At 39.4% G+C, this 27504-nt stretch overlaps 1 protein-coding gene across 1 annotated transcript in view; it reads left to right on the forward strand.

Moving 5' to 3' along the window:
• Positions 1–27504, forward strand: part of FBN1 (fibrillin 1) — a 229089-nt gene that overhangs the window by 181553 nt on the left and 20032 nt on the right. Inside the window, exons 44-56 of the mRNA XM_069483916.1 lie at positions 2055–2180; positions 5045–5167; positions 8865–8990; positions 10983–11099; positions 12584–12712; positions 13678–13797; positions 16593–16718; positions 20625–20774; positions 21154–21219; positions 21481–21597; positions 23385–23504; positions 24689–24811; positions 26236–26367. Of these exons, the coding sequence (XP_069340017.1) occupies positions 2055–2180; positions 5045–5167; positions 8865–8990; positions 10983–11099; positions 12584–12712; positions 13678–13797; positions 16593–16718; positions 20625–20774; positions 21154–21219; positions 21481–21597; positions 23385–23504; positions 24689–24811; positions 26236–26367 (1575 nt within the window). The remainder of the gene's footprint in view (positions 1–2054; positions 2181–5044; positions 5168–8864; positions 8991–10982; positions 11100–12583; positions 12713–13677; positions 13798–16592; positions 16719–20624; positions 20775–21153; positions 21220–21480; positions 21598–23384; positions 23505–24688; positions 24812–26235; positions 26368–27504) is intronic.

Genomic DNA, 27504 nt, shown 5'->3' on the forward strand with positions numbered 1-27504 from the left:
ACTTATTGTTACCAAATTCCACCATAACAAAATATTTAGATGATTGGAAAATTTGTTTTATTTAAGCTTTATACTCTTCTTTTGGAAGATCTTAAGATTGTTGGGATGTAGAGTCCCTTTGTATAGTGTTCAAACTATAGCACATTTATTAATCTTGTCTTAAAATATAAACTTCTCCAAGTTGAAGTTCAAATAAAATCCAGACAAGAAAAAAATAATTTTTAGTATATCCTTTTGCTATTTTATACCAAACAATGGCTGGAAATTTGACTCAACCTGTTTTGTTAAACTTGATCATAATGCATCACTTATATTTAAAACAAATAAATGTGAATATAATATTTCATGTTTTAACCCACACTGAACAAATGACTTCTGCATTGGTTTCTTGTTTGCTGATGATATACAGTAGTGATGTTACCTCACGTGGCTTTTTAACAACATGAATGACAAAGGTGTGAAAAACCTAAAAACATAATTGCCTGTATTCAAAATAGCAATGTACACTTGGAGATTCTGAGCTGTTTTTTGCCATCAAACAGATCAATTTGCCTTCAAACAAAATCAAGCCCTTTTTAAAAAACAAATCTATGGTCTGTCAAATTTCTCCTTTAAATCAGGTTGGTTTAAGAATGTGATTCTAAAATTTCAGCAGTCCTTGTAGGTTCCACTTGAGTCTATGACCATTTTCTTACAACTTATACAAGCAAAATGTGTCCCCTGCAGAGGCTCCTGACTGTAATAAGTAAACAAAGTCAACAACAGTAGCAGGAACCTACCGAATTGGGAAGACTTGTGATTGTAGACCAAGGCTTTACATACTCTCCCAGCTGAGATGTTTTATCAAACTCTGCCAAGGGGCTAATGGAGGGACCCTCCAGCATAACAAGCAAGTTGAGAACAGTTTTGTGAAGACTGTATTAGGGTGATCTGGGAGAACATAAGGGAGCCAGGATGGCCTGTTAGCAGAGTGCTAGCATCCTGGCTCTGCCACTTACGGGCTGCTTGGTCTTGGCACATTACGTTTTCTGGCTTGGCCTCAGTTGCATCATCTGCATAGTGAGGATAGTCGTAGTACCTAGACCATTTCATAGGGCGCCTGTGATAACTTAGTGAGTAAACAACAGGTTGAATGCTTGAGAAATGTACTGGGCATGTGCAAGCGAGATACTATTAATACTATTACCATTATTATTACTATTACTCCTATTGTACTAGAGAACACTTCAATGGCCAGGAGTTCAGAGCAGGTCAGACAGAGATGGGCCCATGCCAGGCTGGTGAGGAGGCCTGCCCAAAGTCTCCCTCCACAACTGGCTGGCCCTGCCTAAGCAGCCCGGCTCCTGGCTCTGCTCTCACTCTGACTTTGGTCCTGTTTTAATCCTCACCAACTCACTTCCAGAGACTGGTTCTTAACAGATTTGAATTGAACACTTAACTGTTTGTCATGTGGAGTTCTAAGGACCAGTAACACGGTGGTGGGGTAGCCAGGCCAGCCCCCGCCATAGGAATCACATGGTCTACTATGACAGTCCTTTGTCCATGCTGACCTCGTCTTCACAGCCAGCCCCAGCCCAGTTTACATTCCCATACCTGACTTACCTCCTTTCTAAAGCCATAGGAAGGAATTTGAAAGATCAGAGTTCTCTGTGAGCATGGGATCCTCCTCTGTTCTTCACCAGCACACCTTTCCATTTTCACTAAATACCACTGCACACTTGGGGTGGAGAGGCTGTTTACTCTTGGTGATCACTTTTATTCTACTCATCTGATGTATCCCCAGTGCCCAGTGGATACAAAGATGGCTCCTACCTGTACAAAGTTGACATTCTGAAACAAAACCAAAAAGACAGATTCTAAGTCCAGGTAAACTTGTGAATCTGGAAAGTGGTTATTTCAGTTTGCTATTCATTGATGTCCCCTCTTCCCTCAGCACCACCCCAGCGTGTGCACACATGCATACACGCGCACACACACAAAAGCACCTTCCTGTCTTACCCTGCACGAGGATCATGTTCTGTGTTGTCATTCATGAGTGGCCGCTCTGTTTCTAGATATTGATGAATGCCGGGAGATCCCAGGGGTCTGTGAAAATGGAGTGTGTATCAACATGGTTGGCAGCTTCCGATGTGAATGTCCAGTGGGATTCTTCTATAATGACAAGTTGTTGGTTTGTGAAGGTAAGTGGTGTTGTGACTTTGTCATATCCAGAAATAAGCCAACTGATGTGCTACTTTACCACACTTGGCAAATTTCACAACACTGACATTTCAGATAAGCATCAAGCTCTAGAAATAGTGAAGGGCATGGACCAACACAAAATTTCATTTAAAAAAAAAAATACGCTAACTCCCAGTGGAAAAACCAGGATGTGCATTCCCCAGCCCCTTTCCCCCCAACACACAATGTATTAGATTTCCCAGCTGATATGGAAAATCTTTGAATTCCTGGGTGTGTCAAATAGATCGCTTTTGTTTCACATTGCTTAAAAGTGAACATGAGTGGACAGTCATCTTTAGTTGACTCTCAAAATCAGTGTTCTCTTCCAAACGGAGACTTTGCTACTCCCAAGTGAAAACAAGGTTAATGCAAATATTCCAAATGCATGAGAGAATTCCAAATGGCAAGAACAGCAAATTTGATTTTATATGAAGAATGTTGGCATGCATGCAAATGGTACTTTTTTCATTTTCAAATTACCTCCTGTTGCCATGTATATGTACTGTGATTCTGAGCATTCCTTATAGCACTTCATATTTTTTCCTACATCTGGGAAAGATAGTGTTCTTTTACATTTTAGTAAAAGGGATATTACTGGTTATTAAATATACCATGTGCCCTAGGATAGCTGGAACAATATTCTACTTAATACTTAAACTTAGGGCCTGTAGCAGAGTTTTTGCTCATGTTAGAAAAGGTTATTACCTCTTACAGCATGTATTATAGCACATATGTTAAGAAAACCCTTTTTTTAATAAACTAGAGACAACCAGTTTATACCACGAGTAAAGTTACCATCCTAACCACGTACTTGTTAACTTCTCACCAGGATTTCGGTTCCTGTGGCCAAATGGGCACATGTCCCTTCCCCTGCCTGCTGTGTGAGTTAGTGGGAGTAGGGTGATAGCCAAGCAGAGCCTTCCTAAGGAGATAGCCAACTCAGACCTTGGCCCCAGTCCCTGGGTGTTGGGAAGCCATCTAGGATCAGGTACCTGGAAAGGAAGCATGGGTGTGGAGAGGAGAAAGAACCCGCAGCAGATGATCATATAGTGCTAGAGTTGGCTGCCTTCCTCATGGCCACGCCCTTCCCCTCTCATACATGCCTCAGGATGCCTGCCACCTTCTCATGCCAGTTCCCCTTCTTTTCCATTCAGAGATCCCTTTGATGATGACTTTACCCAGGTATCTCTTTGCCACTTAGATTTGCTGAAGCAGCAGCCCTTGGCCAGAACCCATAGGCAAGGCCACCCATGACCACCAAGTCAACCTAGGCCTTGCTATATCCATGAGATTGAGAACATGCAGCTACATCAATGCAAGGTATTTTGCTGTCAGGGTAGCATTCAGTGGATACCTAGATGACTAAGTGCTCTAATTTTCGATTTCTATTACACAGAATATCCATCTTCAGGGTGAGTGTTTCATCCGGGATCAGTTGCTTTCCAACACACTCTTAGCTCTCAGAGTCAGAAAAAGAAGGTGGATTTAATATACGCCTCAGCAACACTGAAATTGGAATGGATTCCAGAAGTGGTTTAGGGAGCCTGCATACATCTGCTCTCCCCAAGCGTGCACAATATCAGCTGTTACATCACAGAAATGCTTGTCCTTGACACCATTTGGTTTCTCCAATGGCACAGTCTACCTCCTGTATTTCTATACACCCTTAATTCAGAGCAGGCCAGATCCAGCGAGTGAGGTGGTGCCAGGTCCCCTGTAACCCCAGGAGTGCCGAGTCAGAATCGGCCTTTTAACAAGATCCCAAGTGATTTGTGTGGACATTAAGGTTTGAGACATTCCACTCTACAGATCTTACAACTTTCCAGACAAAAGCAATCTTATTCAATCATAAACTCGTGGGGCTTTGAGTAAATACAAGGTATACCCATATCAAGTCCTGACCGTAGCAGCCGAATTTCATAACATTTTTTTAGACGTGAGCATCATTACAGTCCTTATGTGGTCATAAATCAAGTACTTGCATTTATAAATAATATTACTGAAGTGGAAAATTTAGATAATGGCTTTTCAGTCTTCCACTCTCCTTCTATTAAAAAAAATAGACTTTATGTCCTAGTGCAATTTTAGGTTCCTAGCAAAATTGAGAGGAAGGTACGGAAATCTCATATACTCCCTACCCTCACACACGTAGCCTCCCCTATTATCAACATCCCCTGCCCCAGAGTGGTGCATTTGTTATAACTGATGAACCTACATTGACACATTATTATCACCCAAAGTCCATAGTTTGCATTAGGGTTTAGTCTTGTTGTTATACATTCTGTGGGTTTGGACCAATTTATAATGACATCTATCTACCATTACAGTATCATAGAGTATTTTCACTGCCCTACAAATCCTCTGTGTTCTACCTATTCATATTTATTCCCCTCCCCCAACTCCTGGCAACCACTGATCATTTTACTGTCTCCATAGTTTTGTCTTTTCCAGACTGCCATGTAGTTGGAATCATAAAATATGCAGCCTTTTCAGATTGGCTTCTTTCACTTAGTAATATGCATTTAAGTTTCCTCTATGGCTTGATATCTCATTTTCATGGCTTAATAGCTCATTTCTTTTTAACACTAAATAGTATTCCATTGTCTGGATGTACCACAGCTTAGTTATCTATTCACTTCCTGAAGGACATCTTGGTTGCTTCTAAATTCTAGCAATTATGAACGAAGCTGCTGAAACATTTGTGTTATCTTTTCAATAGAACAGATCAAAATAAGAAAATACAAATCTGTTTTCATGTGAGAGGCTTTGTTGACTGGACACTAGATTCTGTTCTCCTTCAAATTAAATTCTCTTCTGCTCGTAGATATCGACGAGTGTCAGAACGGCCCGGTGTGCCAGCGCAATGCCGAGTGCATCAACACCGCGGGCAGCTACCGCTGCGACTGTAAGCCCGGCTACCGCTTCACCTCCACCGGACAGTGCAATGGTATGTGGTGCCCCACTGGCTGGGGGTCCTACCCAAGAGGTCGCCTTCATCCAGTTCAGATGCCTGGATTTCTTATGAGACAGTTAGGTTGAGGAATACATGAGTTAAGATTTAGATTGATGAGCTTTAGTAACTAACTTGGAAAAAAGGGAAATTGTTAAAATGCCTAAACACTTAGCTTTTTTCTCTCTTTATAGATGAGATGTTTGCAAAACAAGAACTACATCATTTACATAAACAGATTTCATATTTGCCTATCTGTTGTGCTGCCTGTGAACACTTACCCCTGCATACATACACGCATACAGGAGTGTGCAAAACACACATACTCTCCCTAAATCAATATTCAGGACCAAAGAGGTTTTTTCCTTCCACAGAATCCCTCTTAGACAGATGAGGTTTTCAGCATCTTGGCCATGTACCCCAAATCTAGACAGTGAGGCTCTCCTGACCTGGGTCAGATTAATCTGCATATACTGAACAAATAAAGCCAGCAAATGTCACTTTTCTTCCCAAACATCTTACAGATAAAAGATCGCTCACTGGAGACAGCAAACATTAACAGCCTTTGATTAGCTATAAGTCACCTACAGTAAATGAGAAACTGTGTCCCCAAGAGGTTAGATTTTTTTGTTGTTGTTTGCTTTTGTCAGGGATATGGTAGAAATAAGAAGGATGGGTGTGTTATCAACTTAAATTGATGGTACAGTTATTCGGTATCTGATGGTATCTTGTAGCCAGTGGTATGAAAATCAGCCCAGAAGCAATATAATACCTGAAAGTGATTTTCTTGTAAGTTTTTAAGTAATTATAAATCATTGTATATTTAGCAAAGACGTCAGGAGGAGTATGTTATTTTGCTTATGGTTCATTTCACAGTGAGTTTCCTGGATATTTTATGCATTTGTGGATGAAGCAGGGGAACATGGTCGGATTTTCCTTGGATTTCCTTGCCTACCAGTGATTAAGTGGTAGGACGTGCACTGCTCTCTGTAGGGTGTTTCGCATTGTTTTATGAGGCCTTGGTGGGAAGAGGGTGTAATAGCAGAACAAAAAAATCACATTGAGAATCAAGACTTGTTTTGTTGAGTTTAAAGAAACATGTGCAAGTATTTAGTATTTTGTCAACAGAGCTGTTGTTATCCATGTATTAAAAATACAGAACAGGAAAAGTAGGGACGTCTCTGATATGAACCACAATACCCTAGTGAAACTTGGCATTGATATCACTTCCCTGCATTTTGCCCAAGATTTATATTTCTTTAGAACTGGGTGAAATAATTCCAGTCAAAATAAAGAATTGCTGATAATATAGAATGTGTCGTTTCACACCATTTCACTCTCAGGTAAGAAGTGGGACAGAGCTATTTATAGATCAAGATAAGACATCCAGCTGTAGTGTGCTGGAGCTTAAGCCCTTTCATGTTTTTTGTGGAACATGAACATACATAAAATGCATCTGGCCTTACCAGCAGTAAGTGTTGTGGGTGAGTGTTGTTTGTAGCCAAAAGCTCAATTTTCCCCCGTTCACTGAAATCTTCAGAAGAAAGGGAATGTACTTGAGTTTTGCAACTTTTCAGCCTCCAGGGTTAAAGACCTCATCCTGGAAATGTCTTCATTTACATCTCACTTTTAAAATCTTTTAAAATATCTTTAAATATTATCCTATACTTGGCATTTTTCAGGCATGTTGCAAAGTACTCCTCTCAGCCTGCGTTTAAAATGAAAAGAATTAAAACTTTCTTTTGATCATAAGATTTTTATTTGAATTCATAAATACTTCATTTCAAACCCAAAATCACAGCTGGCCACAGCACCCACATTGTTGCTGAGAGGTCTGAGAGAATAATTAGATATCTAAACTCAGGATGCTAGTCTGACCTCAGCAGCTGGATAAGTCAGAGCAAATGCGGCCCCCTTCTGAAACATCTTGCCCAGATAAAGGCAAGAGACATTTTCTTCCCAACCATCCCTTCATGGTCTCCTCTCTCTCTGCTGGCTGGGTTTTTTCCCCCAGTAGCCTGTTCAGACCTCTTAATCCAACCTCAAATGTAATCTCCTGGGATTATCCTAGTGCTTATAGAAACCTAGTTTTCTGATCTCAGGACAAAGTGAGAACTTCACAACTAAGTTCTCTAGAATTGTAACTTCCTGTTTCACCAATAAAACCTCAAAGTACTCCATATTTCATTTTTCTTTCTTTTTTTTTTTTTTAAGCCATCATGAAATAGTACAGTAGAGGAAAGAAAATTCCTAATTAAGGATTCCTTAGTGGTCTCTTTTTCCTTGTGGGACCCAGATGCAAGGCAGACCTGGTCTCCTGCATACTCCCAGACCCAGTACTACCTAAAGGTGCCAAAGCTTCCGGGCCAGCTATGGCAGGCTCAAGATCAGCTCCCTTCCTAAACTTGGGAATGGAAATAGATTTCCTCTGCCTATTCTGGGAAGCAGTTGCTCATTTTAAATCCATTTTATCAAGTGGAAACAATCATAATTTATTTACTAGAATTTTTGCATGGGCTAGCAGTAGCTCCTAAGTTACTCTACCCCAGTTTCCCCTCTTACTGATAATGTTAACCTCACTTGGGACTTTTAAACGGTATGGTGATTCATCAGCTCTAGTAAGTAGGCGATAGTTGTAAATGTTAGCCTGAACACATGAAGTAGAGGAGATATCTGTTCTGGGACAGGCAAGGTTGCTCTGTGCAGCAAAAAGTGCCCATTCCTGACTGCTGTGTTCTCAGTAGACAGGGCAGGTTCTTAATTCAATTAAGAGCAGGACGCTGTGTGCTCTACAGCAAAGTTGGCACTCTATCTACTTTCTACTGTGACAGTAGGAAAATCAGGATGGTACAGTGCTTTTCAAATTACATTTACTCTAAACATAGTCTTGAAAGCTTTAAAAAAATTAGAGACATAAGTGGGCAAGTAATTATGTCATTTGTGAGTTCATACATTAAGTTCTGCCCTTAGATAATCAGAATTCAAGAAAGCGACAAAGATTCAGTTGATGATAAATACACTTTAGAACCTAAAGATTGGCAGAAGCAAGGTGAGAGGGCTTTTCTTCAAATGACTGTGATCAAAAAGAAAGAGACGTCATTAGTATTGTCACATGCTGAAAGGAGCCCTGTGTGGACGTGAAGACTTGGTTAAGATGGAATGAAAGGTTTTAGGAACAAAACAAAACAATGAGGTACCACTTGAACAAGGGGCAGTGTGGTTTGTCCATCAAAAAAAACTTAAATCTTAGCAACAGGATTTGTTTGGCTTTGATATAAATTTCCAAAGAAAACCATGAAGTATCTGTGATTTGAGGCACTAAATCTTAACTAGACAAAATACTTCAATTAATTCCATAGTCTGTGATGCTGTAGAGACAGAAAATCAAATGGAAAAGGCTCCCAGCTTGAGTTTTTCTCCCCCATTCTACTTCTAAGTTTTTTTTATCTTTCAGAACATTTTTAGATTGCTGCCCATTTTTCATTATTTCATGTATTGTTAACATATCCTGAATATGTCTAGTAAATGAGAGTGAGTATTAACCTATTTGGGGGCAAAAGTAAATACAATGCTAATGTCTGTTGCACTAATTTAGTTTAGAGCTAGAATTACTCCTGAGAATAATACCTAAGTTATTTAATTAGATTTTGTCTAAGTCTCCCCTTATGATGCTTAAGATGCTTTTTATTTACAGATCGCAATGAATGTCAAGAAATTCCCAATATATGCAGCCACGGACAGTGTATTGACACAGTTGGAAGCTTTTATTGCCTTTGCCACACTGGTTTCAAAACAAATGCTGACCAAACCATGTGTTTGGGTAAGTACGTGATTATCATTTCATTTTTTTCCATATACTATTGAAAACCTCATTTGTGTCCGAATATGGATAAAATTTAATACTAAGTCTTTTAGTAGTTATTTTACTGTTTACCAAATGAAAACACAGGCAGGTAAACAGCAGTGACATCCTATTTAATCTCTGGCCATCTGAACATAATAAACCTCTTCCTTGATACTCATTGGCTGTCAGTTTAGAAAAACTTTTGACTAATGGATAAACTGAGGAAGATATTAAGACAATTAATTTTTGCTAATGTTAATAGTCTATTCTTTCATAATATTCATGTGGGTTTGCTTTTGAGTTCAGCTTTTGAATGTGAGAATGAGCATTTTTTCAAAAGAGTGTATACTTTGTATCAGATCCTCAAAGGCAAATTTATAGATCGTACAGAAGCAAAAAAAAAAAAAAAAAAGTTAAGAATCATTTTTCTAGGGGAAAAAGGGCTCACAATTTTAAATATCTTCCTTGATTTCAGTACTGTCAGGATGCAGGTTTAGAATAAACTTCAGACTTCAAATATGTAATCCATCATTTTCTCCCTTTCCCTGGTTTCTTTTTCTATTTTAAAGCAATATCCATTAAGTCTTTTGGGGACTTCAAGCACATGAGTCAGTTTCACAGCTGGAAGAAGAACAATTGCTAGAGTCACATTTAAAGTGCTTGCCTTTGGCCATAACTGGATTCATCCATGAGGATGAACATTTTCTTCAAGTTTCTTCTCCAGAGCCATAATGAGTTTTAATTAAAGGAGCATCATTAGCCCTGCTCATCACTGGGCAGCTAACCCTTGCATAGCCATGAGACCCTGCCCAACTTTCTTTCTCTTTCGTCCTTCCGAATCTTGTGGAACCCCACTAACAAAGAATCTGCCTGACCAAAGAACTTCACCAGGTTGGCTAAAAGTGAATCAAGGCAACAACTCTTGATTGCTGGCAGTGACTTACCTGGGTGTCAGCTCCAGCCACACACACACACACACACACACACACACATTGAGTCTCTTTGAGTCAATAATAGTTTCCTGATTCCGGACCACAGATAATTTATCTTTATGTCCAAAATTTAAAGGAAAGGAAATCCTAATTCTAATTTTGCTATCCTCAGGTGTTACCTTCCACTCCCTCTCTCTCCCTTCGTCCTTGTCCACCTCATTCTTTCAAACCGGCAGTATCAACTTTCTATCATTTAAATTCTTTATTTCCTCCTTAATATCATGTGTACCTATTCTTTATAAGAAAGATGCTAGCTGCTGTGACAAGATGCAAGGACATAGAAGATGCCAGAATAACTTTGCAAAATAGCCAAAGAGAAAAGGCATAGACGAATAAAAAGGCAGATAGTGATGCAAGCGTGTGTGAGAAGACCAAAGGAAGTGCCGCCACATTGGGATAGTTTAGAAGAGTGAGATGAGTTGTCATTGACGGTAGTTGTCCCGCGTTTTAGGGTGATTGAGAAAGGGGAAAAGATGTCTAAAATGGCAGGTAAGCTAGAAAGCTAGGTTATTTTGTTGCTGATTGTGGGGTAAGGCTGTGTGAGTCACTGCTTTTTGGTAAATTGGAGTGAGAATCTTAAAGGTTGAAGTTTGCCAAAGGTGGCAACACATCAAGACCCAGATGCACACAGAATTTTTTCCATTTTCAAGTGAAAATATTTGAGAAAAATGGCAATGGAGGAGAATTCTAGAAGCAAATAGAATAAAATAATTCTTGTTCAGGTCTCATGTCCTCAGTTTGCCTCCTTTCTCATGCCAGCCAAGGAACGGATTTATTCCCAGGGTTTAGTTAGTCCTTCTGCCTCTCGCTGGCCTCTCACAGGGAGCTACCGCTGCGGGGGCTGATACCGGCATCAAGAAGCTCTCAGTCTGCATCTGAGACTTGGCAAACCTCAAAATGCTCTTTAACCGTAGTAACCATGTAACTGCTTTTCCCCTTAGTAGTTATGTTTCTCTATGGCCTTTCTTCCTACTAGATATAAACGAGTGTGAAAGAGATGCCTGTGGGAACGGAACGTGCCGAAACACCATTGGTTCCTTCAACTGCCGCTGCAATCATGGCTTCATCCTTTCTCACAACAATGACTGCATAGGTGCGTGTGCAAACTGGTGCTTCACCTAAGGAAGCCAGTTTTATATGTGTTCTTTGTGATTAGCACCATCTTCCGTGTTCCAGCTGTCTTTTTTAAATATATGCTGTCTTATGCATAACAATTGGTTACAGGACTTGTCAAATACAATGTGGTAATTAAATATGAAATATAGTACAGTAGTCCCCCCCTTAACTGCCAGGGATACATTCCAAGACCCCCAGCAGATGCCTGAATCCACAGATAGTACCAAACCCTACATATTAATACACTATGTTTTTTCCTATACATACATACCTATGATAAACTTTTTTTTTTTTTTTTTTTTTGAGACAGAGTCTCACTCTGTTGCCCAGGCTAGAGTGAGTGCCGTGGCGTCAGCCTAGCTCACAGCAACCTCAAACTCCTGAGCTCAAGCGATCCTCCTGTCTCAGCCTCCCGAGTAGCTGGGACTACAGGCATGTGCCACCATGCCTGGCTAATTTTTTCTATATATATTTTTAGCTGTCCATATAATTTCTTTCTATTTTTAGTAGAGGTGGGGTCTCGCTCTTGCTCAGGCTGGTCTCGAACTCCTGAGCTCAAACGATCCGCCCACCTCGGCCTCCCAGAGTGCTAGGATTACAGGCGTGAGCCACCGCGCCCGGCCCCTATGATAAACTTTAATGAATAAATTGAGCACGGTAAGAGATTAACAACAATAACTAATAGGAAAATAGAACCATTATAGCCATATACTGATAAAAGTTACATGAATGTGGTCTCTCTTTCTCAAAATATCTTCTTATATTGTACTCGCCTATTTTCAGACCACAGTTGACCTTGGGCAACTGAAACCCTGGAAAGTGAAGCCACATATAAGGGGGGACTGCTCTTTTATTAAAATTTCCATTAGCAGCTATAATTTTTATGTCTACTTTGCTGTGAATTAAATAGACTTCAAAATAAATGGAATTTATTAAGTTTTAAAATACATAAATGTGAACCTTCTTATCTAGATGTTTCACTACAGCCTCTTTTAAAAGAAACAAATTATTGAATCTATAAAATCCTCCTTAAAAAGATGCTAGGCAAGTGTAATGGACTACATTTTTATTTTTGTTTATGCTATAGGTTAATTTAAATACTTCCAATTGCAAGAATAGTAAATAATGTCCTCAGCTGAATTGTGTATTAGTAAGTCAGTTTTAGCTTTTAAAAATAAAATCTAAAGGACAATCAAGATAAAATAGATATAAAATTTGATTGTTAACTATCAGCCTCTAATAGAATAATGTCATCTTATTAAGTTTGCATCGGTTCTTAAAACTGGCTCTACTGTTACAAACTAGATCTTCCCTGGAATTTCGTATGTTTGGCTGAGCCAGCAAAGGCTACCAAAATTCAGAATAAGTATTTTTCCCTTTAAAGGCGTTGGTCATTGCTAGGATTATGACGTTTTCTTTGCAATAGATCAGAAGATGTTTTTTTTTTTTTTTTTTTGGCAGATGTCGATGAATGTGCAACTGGAAATGGGAACCTTTGCAGAAATGGCCAATGCATCAACACAGTGGGGTCCTTCCAGTGTCAGTGCAATGAAGGCTACGAGGTGGCGCCAGACGGGAGGACCTGTGTGGGTGAGTGTGGGGGTCGGAAACACCCTGGAGACAACGCTCCTAGAGACACTCGAGGAACCACGCGGTCTCTATCCCAACCCTTTCTTCTGGAAGCCTCGGGGAAGAGTCAGAGTAGAATTACACTAATCCTCCATGTAAAAACTTTTTTTAATTAGAAAAGAACATATTTATAATCACTTTTCTTCTTATTTTTAAAAATTAAGTTTACTTGTACTGACAGAACAGTTAAGCTGTTAACTTTGACAGTTAAACAGTGAAATTGTTCTGTGAACAATTGTGATTTTTTTTCTTCAAAATACTTTTGTAGTAAGCTCTTATATAATCTTTTGGGTGTCCTTAAAATTTTTATTCTCACTGACTTTTCACACGCTACATTTTTCTGGAAATATTTAGTTTGTGGTAGGTAAAATAGAATATGGTTGGCATATTGCACCCTTTTGAAAGTAGGTAAGGCTTATTTTTATTGAGTTTATTTTTCTCTATGGTGGAATGTTATGGACTTTTAATTGGCTTTATGTATTTCTTTGACTTGATTCCAGTTTCTTTAAATTTCTTTTTTTTTTTTTTTTTTTTTGAGACAGAGTCTCACTCTGTTGCCCGGGCTAGAGTGAGTGCTGTGGCGTCAGTCTAGCTCACAGCAACCTCAAACTCCTGAGCTTAAGCGATCCTACTGCCTCAGCCTCCCGAGTAGCTAGGACTACAGGCATGCGCCACCATGCCCGGCTAATTTTTTGTATATATATATTTTAGTTGTCCATATAATTTCTTTCTATTTTTAGTAGAGACGGGGTCTCACTCTTGTTCAGGCTGGTCTTGAACTCCTGACCTCGAGCGATCCACCCGCCTCGGCCTCCCAGAGTGCTAGGATTACAGGCGTGAGCCACCGCGCCCGGCCTAAATTTCATTTGTTTGATGGAAATCATGCCAGTGGGAACCTCTTATTTCATTATCCCTTTTCTTTGCAGATATCAACGAATGTCTACTAGAACCCAGAAAATGTGCACCAGGTACCTGTCAAAACTTGGATGGATCCTACAGATGCATTTGCCCACCTGGATACAGTCTGCAGAATGACAAGTGTGAAGGTAGGAAAGCTATCAGTGTTTGGAAATGAGCAGTATTGGTCACTACATTAGCAATACCAAAATCAGAGTTTTTGTCATGGTGCCTTCAGTTTGGAATACTTTATCATGAACAAATGCAAGGGCGGAGTGTGTACAACATGGTCTCATCCTTCTGGCAAGACAAGAACAGTTATTTCTCGTGCTGATCTCTGATGAAGTAATTTTGCTCTGTGCATATGGTAATATGACCCTGACTCTTTTCCACTGTGCTTTTATAAAGCTTATGAGAATGCTGTGTTTTCTTCCCAGTATTCCTGAATTACATGTTTTTAAGTTGCCATAGTTTGCAGCTAAAAATAACTCCTGATTCCAGTTAAAATCTTTTAAATGACCACATTCAAGGTTGGATGAATGTGGTTATATAATTTGTCTATGTTGTTTTCATCTATAGAGCACTGGAAATGTGTTATTACAGATAAATTCTCAACAAATTTTATAGTATTGCATTCTGTTACTCTCAACACTTACATCATTGCTTTAAGTGAAGGACATTAATTGCCAGAACTTTATAAATAAGTAGAGCTGAAAGGATTTTCAAGAATTCACCTAGTTCATGCCCTTAACTTTAAACAGGCCTGCATCTAATTAACAATGAGTGAGAATTTTCTTTACTTTAATATTATCAATGAGAATTTTATTATATTTCCAATTTAACTAACAGTCAAGTGGTGATATTTTAAATGGGAGCATTTTATCAAAATATGCAAATTATTAAAAGTATTATTTTACTTTTATTGAAGGTTGCCTTTTTAAATCCATGATTAATGCATAATTTCCCTAAGATGAACAGAATGGAAATATATAGAAATAAGAACAACTTCTCAAATGGTCAATAAATATGTCCATTATACACTATTTGTCTTCACTCTTAATAAATCAGTACCTACAAGCCAATTTCTACCATAAGAGAAAGACTCGTAACAATGATAAAAATAACCAAAAATAAATGTTGGAGCATTTTTATCAAGTTTTTTTTTTTTTTAAAGAAAAGGTTGGGGCCGGGCTCGGTGGCTCACGCCTGTAATCCTAGCACTCTGGGAGGCCGAGGTGGGCGGATCATTTGAGCTCAGAAGTTCGAGACCAGCCTGAGCAAGAGCGAGACCCCATCTCTACTAAAAATAGAAAGAAATTATATGGACAGCTAAAAATATATATAGAAAAAATTAGCCGGGCATGGTGGCACATGCCTGTAGTCCCAGCTACTCGGGAGGCTGAGACAGGAGGATCCCTTGAGCTCAGGAGTTTGAGGTTGCTGTGAGCTAGGCTGATGCCACGGCACTCACTCTAGCCTGGGCAACAGAGTGAGACTCTGTCTCAAAAAAAAAAAAAAAAAAAGAAAAGGTTGGATGTGGGAGTGGAGGGAGTGTGGGAATAGAGTAATTCAATAATCAACAGCAGTTCAGATCCATTAATAAACCACAGGGAACAATATGTAATTATAAATACAACCTAATAACATGGAGAGATGAAGAAGCTTATTTTTCATTGTACAGGAAGATAATCACTTTGCATTAGACATTTCTGGAATATATATTGTGTGGTATTTACAACACTAAGTCAAGATATTGGGAGTTAATTTCTTAAATCTTTCTTAGACCTCTTGAGAATAAAGTTGCGTAATGTGAATACATTTTGGTGTTGGGTAGAACTCTTTAGAGAAACATACAAAGATAAAGAGCCCCAAGATATAAGAGATATCTTGTATTTTGTTGGGGAAAAAAGTATTTCCATAAAAATAGCATGGCTCAGAATTAAGACCACTTCCTTCACTACAAATTCCTGCTGAAAGTCAGGGGAAAAGATGGGTGAGTTTGTTGCACTACAGTGGCCATACTTTTTCCATAAGGGGGTGATAATGTAACTTATTGAGCAAGCCAAGACACTTTTGAAAGTGAGAAAGGGTACTATTAATAATGAAGTCGGGCCAACTGGCATAAGCTGGGACTCTCCCAGGCAAACTAGGATATATGGTTACTGAAGCCATTCGAACTTCACCACAGACCACCCTTAAGCACCCTTTTACAAGAGCTAAGGGGTATTAATATATTGGAAAGCATGCCACAATTCTAAGTGTATCAGCTTCCTGTTATCTGTGTGTGATAAACAAAAAGCCTATACAAGAAAGGTATTTTTGTGTCTTTAGAACGATTAACCCACAAATCAGAGTTAGAAGCCTCATCTTCTTTGATTATCTTTAGTTTGTACTCCACAGGATTACATTTATTTTCCATTAGTATTAGTGTCTTTGCAAAATTCACAGTTTTAGGGCTATAGCATGAAGTATAGAGAAAAGCTCTGTGGATGGATAGAGGAGAATAAATGTGATTCAAAGGCCTAGATCACACACTGAGTGACTCACTGTCAACATGCTTAAAATCTCAGAGTTTCTGCTTACTGTACAATGGTGAAGTGAGACTCTGGAGTTTCTTGCTTTCTTTCCTAGAAAGCAAAGGTGGTGTGATATCTGACTTTTCTGATAAGCCAAGCAACTTAGTCTGGGTAAGAGAGGTTTATCATTGCACCCTTTAGCAAGCACTTGCAGATTCCATTTTTACATCAAGAACTGTCAAGACTAATTTTTTAAAAGTCATCACACCCTAGAAGTCCAGCTCACAGCATTTTGATACAGGAAAATATCTTCATTATTGTTAGAGTTAGGGAAGTCTGTTGCACTTTGTACTTCCACATTTTGCATTTGGTACCTGATGGTGTCTCCACTGTGTTTTGACTTTGTTTGACATATGTAATTATTTTAGATATTGATGAATGTGTTGAAGAGCCAGAAATTTGCGCACTGGGCACATGCAGCAACACTGAAGGCAGTTTCAAATGTCTGTGTCCAGAAGGGTTCTCCCTGTCCTCCACCGGAAGGAGGTGCCAAGGTAAGTGCCTCTGAAAGCTTTGGACTTCTATTATTATTTCATTATTTGAACTGTGTTTATTGGTTGTGGTCTTATTTTTTAAACATGGCAAAGCTCTGATTCTTTGTAAATGGGAAGATCTGGAGAGTTTTCATTCACCCAGAGGTCTAATGATTACCATGTATCAGAAGGTTCATTTTTACTTTTATGGTTAAAACTCATCCATCAAGTTATGGTTGTTTATACAACTGTCCTGGCACTTAAATCTCTCTCTCTCCTCCTACGAACACAAATGATGATAGGCCCATCAGTGGAGGAGCATCATGAGCCATTGAAACAGCAAGGTCTAGTGAAGTTCAGCTGCATATTCTCTGCCTCTTAAGAGGTAACCTGCAAAATATGGGCTTTCAGACAGAAAAAACGAAGATTAGCCCATATGCTCCCAGGATATGGTACCCATCCCTCCCTTACATCACAAATTCTCTAAGAAATTTAAACTGACCACGATTCTTGTTGGCCATTGTCCATTTTCAGAAATAGTACTTGTCAAGTGTTTCACTAAAGATTTTCAAGGGTTTTCCAGGTTGACTTTCAAATTAAAGGAAAAAAATCAAAGGAGCCTGAACTTCAGCATAACACAGTGAATGCTTAAATCCAGAAAACTGTTTAGACTTTTGCCAACAATACAATTGCATATGGCTGTCTATTTATACAAACTAGTTTAATGAATTCCCATGGGGGATGGAGGGAGCACAAACACATATATTTCTTTTTTTTTCACCAACGTTTTTTGTTGTTTGGTGGTGATGGTGGTTGTTATTTTGGTATTGGGTTGAGTTTTTCTTGGTTGTTGAGTTTTTGTGTATATGTGTGCTTTTGTTTTTGCTTTCATATTACCAAATAAGAGGCTCTGGGTATCATTTAAGATTCCAAAAATTAGATTTGGGGTCCCAGCCCTAGAGCAAGTCCTTTAATCTTTTGTAAGCTCAGTTTCCTCATTTTAAACAACAATAATACCTGCCCAATCAGTCTTATCGAATATATGGTAAAACTTTGTCAGTTTCTGAGTCCTTTGTAGACTCTTATTATTGTTTCTAATTTTCTGGTTCACTTTTTACTTTTCAACTGGTTATTTTGGAAGTATAAAGGAGAGAGCTGAGAATTTTCTGATGGGCTTCAACTTATAGGTAGCTCTCAGAGGTCTGTGTGGATTTCAGGGTGGTGGTTGATTCAAACAGATATTCTTTATGGTACAGACCAGCCAGATAAAGTCTAACTCCTACTCCCTTGTTTTTGTGTGCCTTTGGCTTGGCCTGAGTTTGGAAAGAAAGCAGTGAGAAACCAGGTGTGAATCTGCCGATGTGGCAGGCCAGAGGAAACTCCTAGGCTATTAATTCAATTTGCACTGGCCTGTCACAGAGCGAGCTAGCACTGCAGGAAGAATCAGCCCAGCTGTGAGCAGCCCAGCCACATGCTCAGCTCCAGGAGGCAGAGCCAGGACTGAGGAATGCAGCAGGGAAAGTGACTTTTGTAGTTCTGATGAAATTTCAGAGGTCATTAAGGGCTCTTTGCAGATGAACTGGTAAACAGGCATCCCAGTGAGTCCTAGTTAAAGCATGTGGGCGAGCACAGCTCTCTTTCCCAATGCAAGGCACCCTGGATTAATAAACCAATCCTGGAGAATCACCACAAGCAAAAGCAAATCTCCCACGGAGCACAGATTTTGCTGCAGCCAGGAAATTGAGAGCTGGGTTTTTCTTGTAAGATGACAAATTAGGAGTCAGACTTCTGTTGCTCATGAAATGAGAAAATTCCACAGAACCATGGGTTATGTTTTTAAAGGAACAAATGCCATGGGACTCAGGTGAACAGATCCTGGCCCTGAAGACCACGAGTATAAATGAGCCACTTCCACTTGCAAAGTTCAACAAAGGGCATTTGTCACGTAGGCTGACTCAAAACTTCATGCATTTGAATTTGTACCTAATGCCAAGATTTTTTGAGGGGTGGGGTGGAGTTGTGTGGGAGAGAGAAGACTGGGGTCTGGAACAAGGCCAGTGATTAAAAGAAAGAAGAATAAAAATTTTAACACACAAATTTAGGACATACATCTATCTAGGTTTAAAAAAAACACTACAAACTAGAAGACAAAGGAGAGAGGTAAGTTTTAATATATTTGTTGAGACATTTTTGTGAGTAGTCACTGAATTATACCTTCAGACAGTTATAGGCATAAATAATAAAAACAAGACTGGTAAATATTGTGTGTGACAAAGAACTTGAATAAAGGAAATTAAAAGGCATCCTCCAAGAAATGATAATTTGTTAAATCTTGGAAATTTCTCAGCAAAGCAAACATTTGGGTGGCAGATACGCTGCAGGACAAAGACTAACTTTCATTACTCTTGACCTTCAAAAGTGTAGTTCATTGAAAGCGGCTTGCTAGGTCCTAGCCACAACAGGTGTGGAAGTGGAATAGAAACTAGAGAGATGATTTATCTGGAAGAGTTGGTAGCCATGAAGAGTTGAGCAAGTTCATCAGGAAAGCTCACTGAATGTGACTTACAGAGCTTGGTAAATAGATAGATATTTTAAAACTTTAATTCATGGAAACTTTCCCTCAGTTATCTTTGGCAACTCTTGTACTTACAGTGTCTCCTTTGTCATGCAATAGAAGCTGGTGAGATTGTTGTAACAGAAATGCTTAGGTGATGATGACAGTCTGCTTCCTGGGACTGAAATGCTGAGAGAGGAGGGAATGCAAAAGGCAGCGGTGGTCAGACACAAATAAAGAGGAATTATACAAAATGGATATGAAAGCATTTCTTGAACACTTGTAGATTTTAGCCTCTGTGTAACGACTGAGGAGTTTTGCAAGGTTTCAGGAGTCAAGTTTGAGAGAAAACACACTCCAGGGCCCTGGATGAGCTCACTTTTTAGAGTCACCCAATTTGTTCTATAAGAAATGGAAAAGTCAGTTTCCAAAATTATGTCAAGCAATACTGGAGAATTTTGTAGGAAATAGATCCCATCTTCCTTGTTAGAGTCACTGAGAAATGATTGATATTAAAGAAATATCAATCTTTAAGGGCTTTGAAAGAAAGACTGTTCTACTCCCACCTACCCATAGCTTTGTCCCCTTCTTTACTTCCCTCTCTTTGTTGAGCTAAACAAGTCGAAAATTTAACATTGATGTGGCTCTCTGTGTGTGTATGTTTGTGTGTGTATGCGTGTGTGTATGCGTGTGTGTGTGTGTGTGTGTGTAAAATCTTCAAAAAGTGTGTGTGTGTGTGTAAAATCTTCAAAAAGCCCCACTTGCATTTTGCAGCCAGCTCGTCCAAGAGTAGCTGCTTCTGTGACTGACCCTGGTGTATTTGTGCCAGTCTACAAAATTACCTCTTCTTTATTTGTACTATGCTTGAGATCTGGAGTTTTATTTTGGTTCCAGGGTTTAGAGGGTACAGAATAAATAACAAAGGATGATACCATAGTAAATATTAGAACTAGGAGGGCTCCCTTACTCTAGTGTGCTCACTGAATTTTACCCAGAACACATGCACGCGGAGCTGTCAATGAAGGGAGCTTGTGAATGGTTCCATCTGTGAATGTTCCAATCCTGAAGTCACAGATGGATGTCATTTGAAAACTGACAGTGTTGGATTTTATTATTCACACCAGGTTATTTTGAAGTAGGGGCTGAAATGAGAAATAATACGTGTAAGACATAGATTTGTTCATCAGATCTCACTGCAAAAGTTACCATGACCTTAACAGCCTCACTTAGTCACTATTATAATCATTTAAGGCGTATTGCTGTGGCAACAAGAGGAGAACATATTTAACGTGAGGGATTGTTTTTTATTCACTACCATACAATAAAGAGTCGGTAGGAAAGCAACTGAAGGGTATCGTGAATTTGTGCTGCAGATTTGCGGATGAGCTACTGCTATGCGAAGTTTGAAGGAGGAAAATGTTCATCCCCCAAATCCAGAAATCACTCCAAACAGGAATGCTGCTGTGCCCTGAAGGGAGAAGGCTGGGGAGACCCCTGTGAGCTGTGCCCCACTGAACCTGATGGTATGTCCGTCATCTGCATTTCTCTTTGGGCCATTCAGCGTGCAGACTCACCATGAAAAAAGATTGTAGGCCTTAAAGACAATGATACAATTTAATGGAATTGCAAGTCTAATTAGAATATTCGTTAAAAATTATTTTATCTCAAGATGTAGGTAGTTGTTTTCTTTTTTAATTAGGTTACAGATCAGAGACACCCAAGGAGTAGGCACAATGTCTTTAGGGGTCTTGTTAACTTTCTCTGGTTTCTGGGCTAGTTTTATTCATCATTTATCAATATATGCAGCGTGTAGCAATTTGGCCACCACAAAATGCTTGGGGAGAAGCCTGGGACTCACGGTCACTGGTCTTGTCTGTTAACGAGTGTGTGTCTCTGCCGCAGAGGCCTTCCGCCAGATCTGTCCCTACGGAAGTGGGATCATCGTGGGACCTGATGACTCAGCAGTGGGTCAGTGGCTGGACTTTCAGCATTTCTCAATTTTTCTCAACCAGTCTTTTCTTTACCCTTTCTCTGATTGTTCTTATTTCTCTCCATCTATCTTGAAAAATTTAGCTCTACTTTTTTTGTCATTTTATTTAGATACCAATTGTATTATTGTATTGTCATATTGGATAGTCCATTGATTAAATGCTGAAATGATCATAATGTACTGTTGTGTTTTAAAAAATGTACCCTGTTATTCACTATTTTCTTCCTCCTTTGCTTAAGATATGGATGAATGCAAAGAACCCGATGTCTGTAAACACGGACAGTGCATCAATACGGATGGCTCCTATCGCTGCGAGTGTCCCTTTGGGTATATTCTAGAAGGGAATGAATGTGTGGGTGAGTAGTAAGTCAGCTTCTGCCATTGGAGTTGTACAAATTAGAGATTAAGCTATATGGCATTCACACTAGAAGTTTGAGTACCAAGAGGGGACTTAAATCAGTTTTGTCCATCCATGCATATATATCGTTTACTTAGAATACTAGCTGAGTTACCACCAGGTGCTGTGCTAGGCTCTGGAGTACAGCAGTGAACCAAGGTCCTTCCTCTCCTGGACCTTACAGTCTAATGGTGACAGCAGACACTGAGTACATTATAAGAGACATTAGAAAGGACAATATCATAATGGAAGTCTTTGTGAAATTTAAAAAAAATTGTTAAAGGTCATAATCTTATTCTATTAGTATTTAAAGAATAAAATTTATCTGGATTTTTCTACATTTAGTAACATGAAAGGCTGCATACCCAGTGTAAATTCCTCCTGTTTTAGCCCTTTTATTAAAATTTCAAAGAATGACTCCTATGGCTGACCTTTGACCCTTAATCCACACTAACTCCAAGTTAAATCCAAGTATTACATTTAGTTATCTAACAATTCCAAAGCAGTTCAATGCAACTTAATTAATAATGGCATAAATGCTGAGGGTTTCTGTCAATCAGAAAGTACTCTTTCCATAGAAGAAATCAGGGTGTAAGGATTTTATCCCCAGCTATGGCTGTGGGAGTTTAAGCAAGTTCTTTAGCCTTTCTAGACCCTAGGATGTAGTAGTATTCAGGTAAACTAACTTACTTCTAACTACCCTTGCGGCTCTAAAAAAATCAGTGATATTTTGATTTTTATCCATGTGAAGGAGAAATAATATTCTTGACAGTTGAATGTGATTTAATAGTAGCACAAAAGCAAATTTGTCAATGCTTTCTTGTTGGAATCTTCATTGGTGCTCCTGCATTCATGCGATATGAGGTTCTTCCCCCGGGATCTCCCTACGACGCCCTCTTGCCTTCACTTTCTGATGTCAGAACCTCCACATAAAATGTAACCCTTGATGGTAGTCATTATTCTCCTGTCCCTTAGAGGGCTAAAATAACAATGCATTTCTCAAAATTGTTTCCCAAGGGAAGATACTCTCCCCAAGGGATATGTTAGAGTCAAGAGCAGTGAGTATTCTAGGCGGATGGGCTAGAAGGCATGTATACTTTTTTAGGTCTCCTTGAGAAGAATTATTCTCTCTCGATGATTGTTTAGAGAAATTATGCCCTAAACATATTTTTTTCTAGCCTTTTCTCTGACTAACATAAACCATCTGGTTTCAACGGAATCAACAAAATCTACTTGAATCTTGATTTTATTTAGTATATTAATTTTGCTTAACCTATGGTCTTTTATTTTGTGTAAGTTTAGTCTTCTATTTTATATCTGGCAAAAATCCATCATGTTTAAGGCTTCTTGGAGAGTGATGTAATGTAAGGCCAGACTGGAGATGTATTTCTAACTTTAAACAAGCAGAAACTTTGGACTGGTGATAGGAGCCTGGTTTTAACCCTTTCAGCATCTACTCTCAGTAGCAGATTTTCTTCCTAATGAGGGAGGCTGGAGAAACTCACAGAGAAGAGCATAGCAGGGGCTAAAGATCCAGGTACTGTCACTGCCACTGAGCTAGTCAGATTTCACAGCCATCAGCCTGGGGTAGTAAGACGTGCACACTCCTTTCTTGCAAGAACAGAATGAGAATTAAACAAGGCATTATAGATCAAAGTACTCTGACAGGATGAAAGATACTATCTGAGTCCAAGCCCATTTTAGATCAATTCATCATGTTTTGGATCCCCTCCCGGTTGCTTGCAGATACCGATGAATGTTCTGTGGGCAATCCTTGTGGAAATGGAACTTGCAAGAATGTGATTGGAGGTTTTGAATGCACCTGTGAGGAGGGATTTGAGCCTGGTCCGATGATGACGTGTGAAGGTAAGCCTCTTGAACACAGAGTAGTTGGTTCCACGAACCAGTCATGGGAATAGTCAGTTGATTACAAGTCTTAATAGTAAATACCCCTCAGGGTGTAGCGAATAAAGAACACCTGGCCTGATGGGCCATCCCATCATTTCTTCTCTGTGTGGCCTCTTCTCTGCAGGGAGGCTCATGGCACCGGTTACACTGTGTATCACACAGAGTTCTTGTTGGTGTCTCCCTACTACTTAGACATGGATACAATCAGATTCTCTGTAAGAATGAGCCCAGCAGCAACCCAGCTGATCTGATACACACTAAAGTTGATACTCACTGGCCTAAGAAAAGAATGAAGGGGAAGCGAAGGCAGAGGCTAGAGTTGGTATTGAAGTGAGCTCTTCATCGGAGATGTGACCCATCAATACCCATTGTCAGAGTTGTTTGTGAATCTTTAAAGGCTGTGACTAAGTCATGATCTGGGTTCTCCCTCATGTTCTCAGTCAGCACCATTAGCCATGGAAGCAGCATGACAGGCGAGATGGCCTGTTTTAGCCCTGCTTTTCCAAAACACATTCTGATGGTGCCAAACTCTGCAATCCGTAGAAATCACTTTTGTCCATTGAGGTGTAAAGTCATTCCCATCTCCTTAAAGTTTGAACTTGGGCATCTGTGTAAACTAAGTATTTAAGTGTAAAATGGTCAGAACACAATTTGCCTGGGCAGAAGAATCAGTGTTAGTTCACGGGAGCCTCTTTGTAGGGCAAGGGGAGGTTATTAACGATATTGGAGGGGTCAGCTTCTGTTCTCATCACAACTGTTTGGGCTGAATGGGGTAAAACTGATTCCCACTCGATGTAACTGTAGGGAAAGGCAAATGGTTGACCTGAGCCTTCAAAGCCAGAATTTCAGAAAACTCCCCTATATGTAGGGTGACCTATAATTTCTTGTCCGATTAAATAACCATTAATCATTATACCAGGACAACAAGCATAAACTGGAACTGTGCTGTGAGAGCCAGAATGTATGGTCACCCTTATACCAAATATAAAATAATCAACCCATTTTATAATTCCCTAGAAATCAGAGACTGCTTGGTCCATCCATGATTATGACAATGAAGCATTTCAACTTCTGGTAAAAGTAGGTTCATTTTTTTTGTCGATGTCCATCATCCATTACTTTCTTACTACCTTTTGCTGCAGATATAAACGAATGTGCCCAGAATCCTCTGCTCTGTGCCTTCCGATGTGTAAACACTTACGGGTCATACGAATGCAAATGTCCCGCTGGATATGTTCTGAGAGAAGACAGGAGGATGTGCAAAGGTGAGACATCTTGTTCAAGGTCATCTGAGCCAGGAGGCTCTCTATCTGTGATGGGAGATGTCCTTCCAAAGCCTCTATTAGTAGGGGGAGCTGAGAATTGAGGAACATATATCATCCATGGACAATATGGGGATTGTCACTGCCACATTTTCCCCTAAATTGTAGCTTAAAGCATCACCAAGCTGAGTCAACGGCTGCACTGCAGATCCTCTACGTTAGTTTTCACTGTGCATTGCATGCCCGCGACATAACAGTCATTCTAGAAAATTAAAGATATAAAGAAAAAAAGACATTTCCTCACATTCAATTGAGACAGATATAAACTACTTATCTTACTACAGTGAGATAAATGCTACGATGGCTGTGTATACAAAATGCTCTGAGACCACAAAGAGAGGAAATGCCCTTTGCTAAAAAATATTCTATTTCAAGAATGGGGTAACACAGAATCTACTTTAGTTAAACCATTTCCATTAGAAATGCCTACTGAACACCTGCAATTTCCAAAGCACTGGATTAAGTTCTATTATACAAAGTTGGGTAATCATGGAGTTTGCCCTTGAAGAGCTTGAATTTGCTCCTCCCAGGATTTTGAATGAGTAGACACTTGTTTTCTCAAAATGGCTTGAAAACCATTTTGCTTGAGGGTAGGGAATTTCCTAAGTGAGAGGTTCTCATCACATGCAGGATAAATTCCAAATTTCTCAGCTCAGAGCATGTAAAAGGCAAAGGTAAAGAAAGAAGGAAATGCACTAGGACAGAAAGTAAACACTGAGGAAGGCCCAAGCAACACCAAGAAAAAGGAAACGAAGGGGGGCAGAGTCAGCAGAGAATAAGATATTTGTAGATGCTTAGTTTTTATTACAGTATAAAAACCAAGGCTTTTATTATATAATGATTCTATTATTATGACATTTATTAACATTATATTAAAATAAAATATTATTTTAAGTACTGTACAATGGAAGCTTTGGTACATTATTCTATTCTAATCCATCATGACTGCAATTCTAAGTATTATATTATCACATATTATGATTATAATGCTGTTGTAATTACTGTTATACTATGATATGTCATCATATTATAATTATATAAGGCCTTTTAGTTCAATTGGTCAAAAAGAATTGTAAAATCATGCTTCAACAAAGGAGCATAAAAAGGGAGTAGAGGGAAAGGCATGATTAGAATCATGCTTCTTGAAGAGGTTATCAGTTGGTTAGGGAGCAATTTCTTCAAGTTCAAAGGTGGTTAGGAGACTCTTTTCCACTCTTAAGGCATCAACGCCCAACAAAGCAAAAGGAAATAAGGCCAACACTGAAATAACATAGATGAAAATTGGTTACGTACTACCATTTTATGTCTAAGAGGCAAGGAATTAATGCAGCTTCTTTTACAAATTTGTGATTGAACATCTTTTACAGACGAGGATGAGTGTGAAGAGGGAAAACATGACTGTACTGAAAAACAAATGGAATGCAAGAACCTCATCGGCACGTACATGTGCATCTGTGGACCTGGCTATCAGCGGAGACCCGATGGAGAAGGCTGCGTAGGTAAGAGGATCCGTTAGAAGGAGCTTTGAGTGAGTTCAAAGTGACAGCAGACAGCAGGAACCAGGGCTCTGAGTCCTTGTGACGGTGTGTTGTTGGCCAGAGCTGTTTTGCCTCTCTTACCTCATGTCTTGACTTTCCATGGTGGTCTCCTTGCCACTTGATCATTTATGAATTCCAAGAACATTGTCATCCTTTTCTTCTGAGCTGGCCTTTCCCTACTTTCTTGATCAGTTTGCTGCCAAGATTGGAAGGGCAATCTATTCCCTTCCTTTACTTTTTGTACTCCATTGTCAATTTGGAGGTCATTTCTCTCCAACACACTGGAATTGACTTTTGACTCAACTCCCTATTGACTCAACTTTGCTGCTAGTGCCCTAACATTGAGTACAAATGCCAGGTCCCTCTGAACCAGGAGTATCTCTAAACCAGTGGGATCTGCCTTCAGAAAATCTCATCGTGTCTAGAGTGGGGTCCAAGCACTAGTAATTTTTAAAACTTCTCAGCCAACTTTAATATGGACCCAGCATTGTGAACAACAGCTTTAGACCAGAGATTGGCAAACTATTCTAGCCCGCGGGCCAATTCCAGCCTGCCAGCCCATCACCTGTTTTTATAAATAAAGTTTTAGTGGAATATAAGTGTAACTATTCATTTACCTATTGTGCTTTCATGCCACAATGACAGAGCCAAGTAGTGGCAACAGATAGCATATGACCCACAAAGCCTAGAATATTTATTATCTAACTGACTGTTACAGAAAAAGTTTTCTGACCTCTGCTTAGATAATAATTATCAGAGAAAATTATTGGAAAATTTCCACATGCATCCTCTTCCTTTTTAAAAATAAATGACATCAGAAGGGTATATTTTATGTTGTCAGCCAAGAAGATTAAAAATTCCATTGCCCCTTCACTCTGTAAGACACAAATTGAAACAGTATTTAGCAGTAATTGAAACACACAGAAAAAGGTGGTGTGTGGATGAGTGACCACACACTGGATCCTCCAGGGTCAGGGATTCTCAACCCCACCTGCACATCAGGATCACTTGGGGAGCTCAGGTACAACCTCACATATTCGGATTTAAATTGGTTGAGGGGTGGCTTGAAGACTGGGATTTTTAACCACCTGCTTCAAC

Source organism: Eulemur rufifrons, chromosome 2, assembly GCF_041146395.1.
Source record: "Eulemur rufifrons isolate Redbay chromosome 2, OSU_ERuf_1, whole genome shotgun sequence".
Classification (NCBI taxonomy): Eukaryota; Metazoa; Chordata; class Mammalia; order Primates; family Lemuridae; genus Eulemur; species Eulemur rufifrons.